The sequence below is a fragment of the Gigantopelta aegis genome, chromosome 10 (genome assembly GCF_016097555.1).
Source record: "Gigantopelta aegis isolate Gae_Host chromosome 10, Gae_host_genome, whole genome shotgun sequence".
Taxonomy (NCBI): domain Eukaryota; kingdom Metazoa; phylum Mollusca; class Gastropoda; order Neomphalida; family Peltospiridae; genus Gigantopelta; species Gigantopelta aegis.
In genome coordinates this window covers 9,837,130-9,847,982 of record NC_054708.1, presented here as the reverse complement: position 1 = coordinate 9,847,982, position 10,853 = coordinate 9,837,130, and the positions used below count along the sequence as shown (strand labels likewise).

At 38.5% G+C, this 10,853-nt stretch overlaps 1 protein-coding gene across 1 annotated transcript; it reads left to right on the top strand.

Annotated features, from left to right (window-relative positions):
* The first annotated feature begins 1,312 nt into the window (after window positions 1-1,312).
* LOC121382954 (trace amine-associated receptor 1-like) lies at window positions 1,313-2,401 on the top strand. The gene has a single exon (XM_041512642.1). The coding sequence runs from the start codon at window positions 1,313-1,315 to the stop codon at window positions 2,399-2,401; it is 1,089 nt and encodes a 362-aa protein (XP_041368576.1).
* Window positions 2,402-10,853: the final 8,452 nt, after the last annotated feature.

Here is a 10,853-nt window from a genome sequence, read left to right as displayed (position 1 = left end):
TCTCATCGGTGTTGTGTTCATACCGCATGCATAATACAGTGGGAAGAAAGGCAGAAAGTAAATAAAAATATGAATGTACCCATAAAAACAGCTTTTCTCCATCAATGAGATTTCACTAGACATTGTTGGTAACTGTAGACTTTTTTCAATATTTAAAACAAAACCCTGTTCAAATATAATATTTATTTTTTAAAACAATTGTTATTGTTTTTGTTCCCTGATCCTTGAATCATGCTTTACAATATGGTGACAATTATTTACCTCAGATATATGAAATAGAGAGAGTAACATAAAATCTTAACAATGCGATAAAAAAAGAAGTTTAAAACAAAATAAATTTAACGACATTGATTAGGCGTAATTAATCATCGGTTACTGGATGTCAGTAGTATATTTTGTACGTACAAAATATACTACTGATGTCAAGCATTTGCTAATTCTGACACGTAATATTCTAAGGAATCCCTTTAATAAAGTATTTTCGTAAATGTTAGTTGAGAAGACGAGTCTATGTTTCTATATCTATCACACAGCTATCATTCATGGATGCGTGATTAATGGTAATTAAGCAATTTGAACGTAACTGAAAAGGGAATGCAATAATTGGAACGATGATGCCTTATAATGTTTCAAGTATTCCCTAAGTTGGTTTTTGTTTGTTGGTTTTTGGTGTTGTTGTTGGTGGTGGTGGTCGTGGTGGTGTGTGCGTGTGTATGTGTGTGTGTGTGTTTGTTTGTTTGTTTGTTTGTTTATTTGTTTGTTTTGTACGAAAATAAAAGCGCATTTTCAACATTGTGTAATAATTTCATTCATTCTATGATTTGCAGATTTTGGGAAATGCTATTAGCGTCACATCAAGGAATTCATTAACAGTTGCAGTTGGACTGATGGAAGATAAACTGTGTGGGATATTATCACCGTGTTATGTACGCTATAAACTTAATAAAACAGCTTCATAAGGCCGGAAATAGCTTCGAGCCAGTTGATGTCACCAAACTGTGTTTTCCACTGAAGATCATCATGCGATTGTAATTTATAAAACGGAGGACAGTAACACGTTTAATAATAATAACAACAACAATAGAACACACGTTGACGAGGTTTATAGCTTTAACAAGGTTTAGATGTTTAATAAGGTTTAGATCTTGAACAAAGTTTAGATGTTTAATAAGGTTTAGATCTATAACAATGTTTATATCTTGGACAAGGTTTAGATCTTTAATAAGTTTCGATCTTTAATAAGGTTTAGACGTTTAATAAATTTTAGATTTTGAACAAAGTTTAGATCTTGGAGAAAGTTTAGATCTTCAGAATGACGAATCTGGAAGTGAACACCTCATCGTTTAACATCACCTCTTATTGTGTGGAAATTCTAAGAAAGGGTCCACCGGAACCGGCTACTGTCTACTTCTCCGAGGACCTTCAGATTATCCTGTGTAGCGTCATGATTCTCATCACGGTGGCCACGTTCCTCGACAACAGCGTGGTGGTCGCTTCCATCATCATCCACAAGTCGCTGAGGACAAAGACAAATGGATTAGTCGTGTCCCTAGCGATAGCGGATCTGTGCATCGCGCTGGGACCGATGCCTCTGAGTATATTTCTCACGTGGATTGACAAGGACTACAAAGTGGGGACCACCGTTTGTCTCATCATGGCCTCATTGGACAACTATCTGTGCTCCGTGTCCATTCTGCAGTTGTCGTTCCTAGCTCTGGACAGATACATCTCCATCACGAAACCCTTCCTGTACGAGAGGATAGGGAATCGGGCAATCTTCTTGATGGTTCTGGTGTGCTGGATTTTCCCAATTTTTCTGTCCTTTCTTCCCATTCTGACCAAGTGGTACCGCGTGGACCTGGAGGAGTGGCACGCCTGCGTGAAGCCGTCTTCCCATGCGATGGGCCACTGTCCCTTCTTCGCCAACAAGACCTATAGTCTGATCGTCTTTGTCTTCTTCGTCGCGTCGCTCCTCGTCATGCTGTTCTGTTATTCCATCATCTTTAAAGTGGCCAGGAAGCAGGCCTCGCAGATACGGAGTCTGACCGTCGTGGTGGACAAAAGGGCTGAGAAGCACCTGAAGCAGGAGCTGAAGGCCGCCAAATCGATCGGAATCCTCGTCGTGACCTTCTCCGTGTGCTGGATTCCGTCCGTGATCGTCACGCTGGTCAATCCTTTCATCGGCTACACCGTCTCGGACGTCGTGTACGGCACGACGCTGTGGCTGGCGTACACCAACTCCATGCTCAATCCGCTCCTCTACTACCTGTCGCACAGGCCGTTCAAAAAAGCGGTCAGGAAAACTCTGCGTCTGTGGAAGGAGAAGAACAGTGTTTTATTCAACAACAATCAGGCCATAGAGCCAGTTTCACAGAATAATTGTCAAGACACGCCATTGTGATTGACGTTAAATCTCGACGACGGTACATAGCTAGCAGGTGATTCACTCATCACGCAGATTTCTGCCCACGGTAGTTAGTACTGTTATTACTGATCGTGCTGTTACGTATAGCTTAAGTCATGAAATCCACGCCAAGTACCACACCAACACGCCTACGTCATGTTATTTTATCATTCACAAACGTCTGGGCTGAATCCTGATGACTGTATAATATGTGTATATCAACCAAATTGTGATGGGTTTAAAATGGACAAACCCGAAGCCAGAATAGATTGTTTTTAATAAGCAACACAGATTCTGAAATCTTGTTTGTAAGTGCACTTGTGTATTCGATGCCGAGTTCGGTGTGTTTGACATTTTTGCAGTAATAAGTACCTCCAAGACACTTGCAAATGTGTCATCAGTTTCCCAGTTTGATCTCTGTATCTAAAGGACTAAAGGAAGACTTGCTTATAAAAGTGTGTAACAAAATGTATGTGCATGTATAGACTCGGAGAAAAACTTGCATCTGTATGAATCTGAATAACAAAGATATACTATCTTGGATTTCGGATTTCCTTTTTATATGACTCCTCTCAACAACAATTTAGCTCCACTCCCGATCTTCTTTAATAGGTGAAGCTGGACATAGCCCTTATGCACGATCGGGCTAGGATCGATCCCTGATGGTGGGTCTGTTGGACTATTTCTCATTCCAGCCAGTGATCCACAGCTGGTGTAACAAAGGCCGTGGTATGTACTATCCTGTCTTCTCACATGATCTGGTCCCCGTTCCACGAAGCGATTTTAGCGCACCCAGGGCGATCTTAGCGCACCTAGGGTGATCTTAGGGCCAAGATCGCTTGGTGGAACGAAGCGTTGGTCCTTAACCATAGCGCCATGTAACCGTAATTAAAATGTGTTGAAGTTTATTTTTGTTTAATGACACCACTAGAGCACATTCATTTATTAATCATCAGCTAATGGATGCCAAACATATGGTAATTTTGACATATAGTCTTAGAGAGGAAAACCGCTACATTTGTTTTAGTAGTAGCAAGGGATTTTTATATGCACCATCACACAGACAGGATAGCACATACTACAGCCTTTGATATACCAGTCGTGGTGCACTGGCCATAGGCCGGTTATCTCCCATTTCCTCCGTTGGCCGGTTATTTCCCATTCCCTCCGTAGGCCGGTTATCTCTCTTTCCTTCTGTAGGCCGGTTACCTCCCTTCCCCTCTGTAAGCCGTAGTAATTATTAGTGGACGTGTACTGATGGGTTTTTTGAGTATCTGTGTCCCTGACTGAGGTGATCGAACACAGAGTGGTGCAGTCGGTCTCCCGTCGGTTTACTTTTCTGTCCACATCTCTAAGTGGTGTTTTATGGCTTTGGCCGTATTAAATGTGTTATTTCGATAAATACATACAGTCATGGTTACCCGAGAATCGCTATTAGTGTAAGTGCTTGTCGTGTTGTAAACGTCATTGATTCGCTTCCGCATTTATCCTCAATAAACATCATTAACATTTTAAAAACAGAAACAGTTAGTACATCAACGTGAATTAATATTGGTAAACTAACATTGGCGTCGGATGATGGGGTATTATGGGGTCGGGTCGGGTCGTGTGGAGTTTAGTGGGATGGTAGCTAATTAAGTATTAATTTGATTTTCAACGGGGGTTGGCAAATTATTATCTCGAAATTCAGAGTCAGCGACTTTTACACACACACACACACACACACACACACACACACACACACACACACACACACACACACCCCCCCCCCCCCCCCCGAACGTCCGACGCCTATGATTACCATGTAAGTTTCGTTAGGCATTAGTAACACAAATTGTTTCGCTTCATTTCAAATGTACCTGTTGTTTGTTTGTTTGTTTTGTGGGGTTTTTTGGCGGGGGGGGGGGGGGGGGGGGGGGGGGGGGGGCATTGAGGAAGAGGGAACGTTCTCACAGAAGATATGGATCACTTTATTCTTAACTGTCCTTCGTGTGCACCTTGTTTATAAAACTATTATGATGGCAAAACATAAATTTTACCTTATATGTAAATAAACAAATGATTTGATCCACCTTGTCTATCGATCGATATCAAAGGCCGTGGTATATGATATCCTGTGTGTGGGATGGTGCATATAAAAGATCCCTTGCTACCAATGTAAAAATATAGCGGGTTTCCTCTCTAAGACTACATGCCAAAAGTACCAAATGTTTGACATTCAATAGTCGATGATTGCTAAATCAATGTGCTCTTGTGGTGTCGTTAAACAAAACAAACTTTATATGTATATGAACAAATGATTTAATCCAACTTGTTCATCAATCGATTCCCTTAAGTGCATTCAGTATCTACTTCGATTGAAGCTGATACATTCTCTTTCTATCTTTACAACTAGATATGTTAATGCACGTGTTATTGCTGCATCTAAGCTTGTAATATCTTGGAGGTCTTAATATAGGTTATGTTTGTTGATCCATCCATTATCAGTTTATTATGATATTAAATATTGTTTAAACCAAGATCAACAATGTGAGTACGAGCAGTAGAAATCAATGTCTATTATTTTGTATCGCATACTCGTAGAGTGATCAAAGGTGATATTGTTTTACTTAAACAAATGAGTTCTATTATCTGTGACATTAAACATATACGAAATTCGTGTCATTTGATCTTTGTTTATGTTACTTAAGTATACATCAGGGGCGGGAAGTAGCTCGATGGTAAACCGCTCGCCGGATGCGCGGTCGGTCTGGGATCGATGCCCACCGGTGGCCCATTGGGCTATTTCGTGTTCCATTCAGTGCACCACGACTGGTATATCAATGATCGTGGTATGTGCTATCCTGTCTGTGGATGGTGCATATAAAAGATCCCTTGCTATTAATAGAAAAATGTAGTGGGTTTCCTCTCTAATGTTTGGCATCCAATAGCTGATGGTTAATAAATCAATGTGCTCGCTCTCTCTCTCAATATTAACCTGTGGTTAAAACGGCTATATACAGCTTTTAAATCAACATAAAGTTTGTTTTGTTTAAAGATATCACTAGAGCACATTGATTTATTAATCATCGGCTATTGGATTTCAAAGTCTCAAACATTTGGTAATTTTGACATGTAGTCTTAGAGAGGAAACCCGCTACATTTTTCATGAGTAGCAAGGGATCTTTTATATGCACCATCCCACAGACAGGATAGCACATACCACGGTCTTTGATATACCCGTTGTGGTGCACTGGCTGGAATAAAAAATAGCCCAGTTATACAGGTTTAGGTTTGTAAAATCCTTTAGGGTGTATACCATCAAAGCGAATCAAATCACAGACGACAATATTAACATGTGGCTAAAACGGCTATATACAGCTTTTAAATAAACATATACACCATGGATATAGCTGAGATACTATTTGGTGTACTGTTAACTTCATGTGTGTAGTAGTCCTCCAAGACAAAGAAGGAAGGGTGTATGGTAAGTGGCAGTCCTCCTACAGACAGATTAGAAATGTATGGCAAATAGGTCATGTGCGATAAGTCGCTGTCATCCTACACACAAACTAGGAAGTATGTGTGGTAAGTGATAGTCAGCCTGCAGGTAAAGTAGGAAAAATGTAGCGTGTGGCAGTCCTCCTACAGACACACTAAGAAGTATGTATGGTAAGTGGCAGTCCTACATGTACACTAGGGATTGTATGTTAAGTGACAGTCCTTAAGACACATTAGGACCGATGTATGGTAAGTGGCAGTCCTCCTACAGACACACTAGCAAGGATGTGGTATGTGGCAGTCCTACAGACACAATAGGAAGGATGTGCGGTAAGTGGCAGTCATCCTACAGACACACTAGGAAGGATATATGGTAAATGGCAGTCCTCCTACAGACACTAGGAAGGATGTATGATAAATGGCAGTCCTCCTACAGACACTAGGAAGGATGTATGGCGAATGGCTATCCTCCTACATACACACTAGGAAGGATGTATGGTAAATGGCAGTCCTACAGACACACTAGGACAGCTGTATGGTAAATGGCAGTCCTCCTACAGACACACTAGGAAGGATGTATGGTAAATAGCAGTCCTCCTACAGACACACTAGGAAGGATGTATGGTAAATGGCAGTCCTCCTACAGACACACTAGGAAGGATGTATGGTAAATGGCAGTCCTACAGACACACTAGGACGGGTGTATGGTAAATGGCAGTCCTCCTACAGACACACTAGGAAGGATGTATGGTAAATGACAGTCCTCCTACAGACACACTAGGAACGGTGTATGGTAAGTGGCAGTCCTCCTACAGACTCACCAGGAACGATGTATGGCAAATGGCTCATATAGGCAAATTAAGAAGGATGTGTGGTAAATTGCTCATATAGGCAAATTAAGAAGGATGTGTGGTAAATTGCTCATATAGGCAAATTAAGAAGAATGTGTGGTAAATTGCTCATATAGGCAATGTGGTAAGTGACTCATATAGGCAAATTAAGAAGGATGTGTGGTAAATTGTTCATATAGGCAAATTAAGAAGGATGTGTGGTAAATTGCTCATATAGACAAATTAAGAAGGATGTGTGGTAAATTGCTCATATAGGCAAATTAAGAAGGATGTGTGGTAAGTGGTAGTCTTCCTACAGGTGAAATACCTGATAGTGATTCATGAGAACAGTCACAACTTTGTAATATGAAACACAACACGGTAATACATGATCAGTGCCGTATCTCTGCACAATGCTGAGTTGAACAGGCATTTGGTTGATTCCGTGAATCTCTATCTGGTGCATCGTCTATAGGAGGACAGCCACTCCCGAGGAGATTCTTTACTGGAGATTGTATCCCTCTTAAATCGCCACAAAGAACATTGCCACTCCCAGACTAGTTTACTGCATCAGAACTAGCACAGGACAGAGCTCATTAGGATAAGTACAGCTGTAATGGCATGCACCCATGAATTGCTGTCATAACGGTGATGATGTCAGATGTTCCCGAAAAATTAGCATATTCTGCCCCACTGGTAGCACCCGTAATGACTTTTGACTGTTTTCAGTATCACTATTAAACTGAGGGAAGAAATATGCAATTGCCTTCGTCATTATAACATTGTTTTATTTTAACACTGATGAAAATTTTGTAATTTTGTAATTTTTATATTTTGTTATATCTGTGGGGTTTCTGAACACCATGACTTCTGTACAGAAGGAAATATTAAATTAGCATCCAAAGAATATATGGCTGTCTTTCCTGTAAAATAAAATCAAGTATATACATTTTATATATATATATATATATATATATATATATATATATATATCTATATATCTATATATATAATGTTGTGGCATGAGAGATGAAAATATTCTAACAGACTGAGTTGTCATAGATTGACTTAGATTTACGCTCGAAGATACTGGTCTCCATTAATCGAACATTGCTGAAGGCATATCAGTGTGTATTTATATGAAATGTGATCATCAATATAACAAATTTGTTTTAAATAACATTAAATAATATATATTACTCAAGCGCGTCTACGTTTAACTAAAACATTGATTTTATTTGAAACAAAAAGCAAACCCAATTGTCGAATTTTGTTAGTTACATTCGCATTTATTTTAAAAAGTATTTGAGTACAACTTTTATCTCGTAAATAGTTTGGCATAAAAAATGTTAGACTATCAAATTCTTACCATTGTGGTTACACTTAGTCTTCTAAAGTAATTGTTATATGTGTTTTAATAATCACAGGTGAGATGAGCAGAACTAGCGTTGTCAGATGAACCATGGGAAATAAATCCTGCTAACTTAACGTCAATATCGCCCGTGTTATTGTTAGTTTTGGGCCTTCATTGATTCGTTCTGTTAAAACATTTTGAATTTATTATCACGAGGAATATGAGTAAGCGGCATTTTTTTCTCTTTTTCTCCCTCATTTCTCTCTGGTCTCTGCCTTGTGCAGGTTTAGGTTTGTAAAATCCTTTTGGGTGTATACCATCAAAGCAAATCAAATCCCATAGACGACAATTATATTAACATGTGGCTAAAACGGCTATATACATCTTTTAAATAAACTCTCCCTCGTTCTCTCTCTTTCTCTACCCTCTCTCTCCCCTCTCTCTCTCCCCCCTCCCCCCCCCCTCTCTCTCTCTCGCTCACTCACTCACTCTCCCTCTTTGTTTGTCCATCTCCTTTGCACATTCTCTACATAGTTATCTCGTTTCTCATGTTTTTGGTTTCGTAGGGCTGTATCTACCAATTGATATAGAACAAGGGGCACTAAAAACAAACAAACAAACAAACAAACAAACAAACAAACAAACAAAACAAAACAAAACAAAACAAAACAAAAATAAAAACACATGAAAAAGTTCAGTTCTCTTTTCAGTTTTAAGGTGCTTTGTTTATCTACTCGGGGTATATCTTCTTTACTATTATTAAGCCTAGTTCTCTTTTCTATAGATGCAGTGATGACTAATATTTGATTCCCGTTTTTAGTCATCCATGTGACAATAAAGATTTCAGCAGATAGAGGAATTCAATACTAATTGAAAAGAATAAAAGAGACTTATTTTTTATCAACGTTGTCGCTTGAAGATATATGTGGCCAAAGATGTGTTATTAAAACTTGAAAAGTAAAGTCTACTTAAAAGAAATGTGTTTCTTTTTTTTAAATTTGTATTGGCATGTTGTAAATAAATATCAATATTAATTTATTGATTTGTGATTTGCACACAAAATCGTATAATTATTATTCCAAACGTTGTTTTTATTTCCTGGTTTTTTTGGGGTTTTGGGTTTTTTTTTTGGTTAACATACACCTAAGTCGGGATGATCGGAACCGGTTGGAATTGGGGCAGAGCCATTTCAGCATAGAGAATCTATGGCTAAAACACTAACAAAGAGAGTTCCATCAAAGAGTCATATGCTGGTGTGTGTGTGTGTGGGGGGGGGGGGGGGGGGCTATGCAAAAGTCATTGATATTAAAACATATTTGGATATGAGAGAAATGATATTAAATGATAACATGCCTCATATTAGGACACTTTTATAACAGTAAATCATGTCTGTCACTCCAGTATATGACCGAACAGCAAGTGACTGAATTATCATGTTGACACACGTGGTAAGTGATGTGCTGCAGATGTCAACAACCATTAATAGAAAGGGTAAGGACGTGACAAGACATTTACTAATCATATTTTTTGGATTGTGAAAAAATTATATTCGTGCTTTTAGTTCAGGGTCAGTTGCATTAACATCCGGGATATTCTTCAACGTCTTCGGTGCATGAATTGCATGGCACGATAGGGTTAAAAAGGTGAAATTGTTCACAGGAATAAAATAAAAAATATGAATAAGTTTCGTCGTCCATTACATGAAGAATTAAACAAACAAATTATCTGAAGAAGGAAGGAAGGAAATGTTTTATTTAACGACGCACTCAACACATTTTATTTACGGTTATATGGCGTCGGACATATGGTTAAGTACACAATTATTTGAAATGCTACAATGAAAGTATTAATGTTTGTTATCATGGTCATCATCATGGTTATCATGGTTGTTTTAAGAGGTTCTTTTTTTCTTCTTTTTTCTTTTATTCTTTCTTTCTTTCTTTCTTTAAAATGTAGCGGGTTACCTCTGATGACTACGAGTCAGAAATACCAAATGTTTGACATTCAATAGCCGATGATTAATAATTTTGCTCTAGTGGTGTCGTTATCTTTCTTTTTTATTTTATACATGGTCGGTCTAGGATCGATCTCCGTCGATTGACCCATTGGGCAATTTTTTTATTCCAACCAGTGGTGGTGTAACAAAGACCGTGGTATGTACTATGCTGTCTGTGTGATGCTGCATATAAAATATACTTTGCTCTTAATCGAAATAAGTAGCCCATTGCGTGACGGCTACGGATTTCCTCTCATTATCTGTATGGTCCTTACCCATATATCTGACTCCATATAACTGTAATTAAAATGTGTTGAGTGCTTCGTTAAATAAAATATTCCTTCCTTCTTTTTTTTTCCTTTTTTTTTTTTTTTGAACGGTTATTAGTTGTAAAACATACGGTTATTGGGACATTTAGCCAGTGTGGCGGCAGGCAGTTTCATCTCTCACACAGTCGCAATAAATCTTTGTTGGACATCTAATAACCATATCTTATAAAACAAGCTGGGCGAGGCTAAGGTTTTTTTCTTGTTCTTTGAAAAGCACATAAATATTTGTACCACTGTTTTTAGCGAGCCAACTGGAGCGATTTAAATACGGAAATAGTCACTGTAGTCACGCAGATAATAACAGACTTACAAGGTCAAAGTCAATGTTCTGAGGAAGCTTCTATTTCATGACAGACATTAAATAATATTAAAGAAATGTCAAAAGTAATGCAATACAATTTGTGCCTTAATACATGAGAATGCACAGACAACAGATTCACATAATTTTCTATGCACCTCA

Coding starts and splice junctions, on each gene's coding strand:
- LOC121382954 (XM_041512642.1), top strand. CDS start 1,313: ATGACGAATCTGGAAGTGAACACCTCATCGTTTAACATCACCTCTTAT.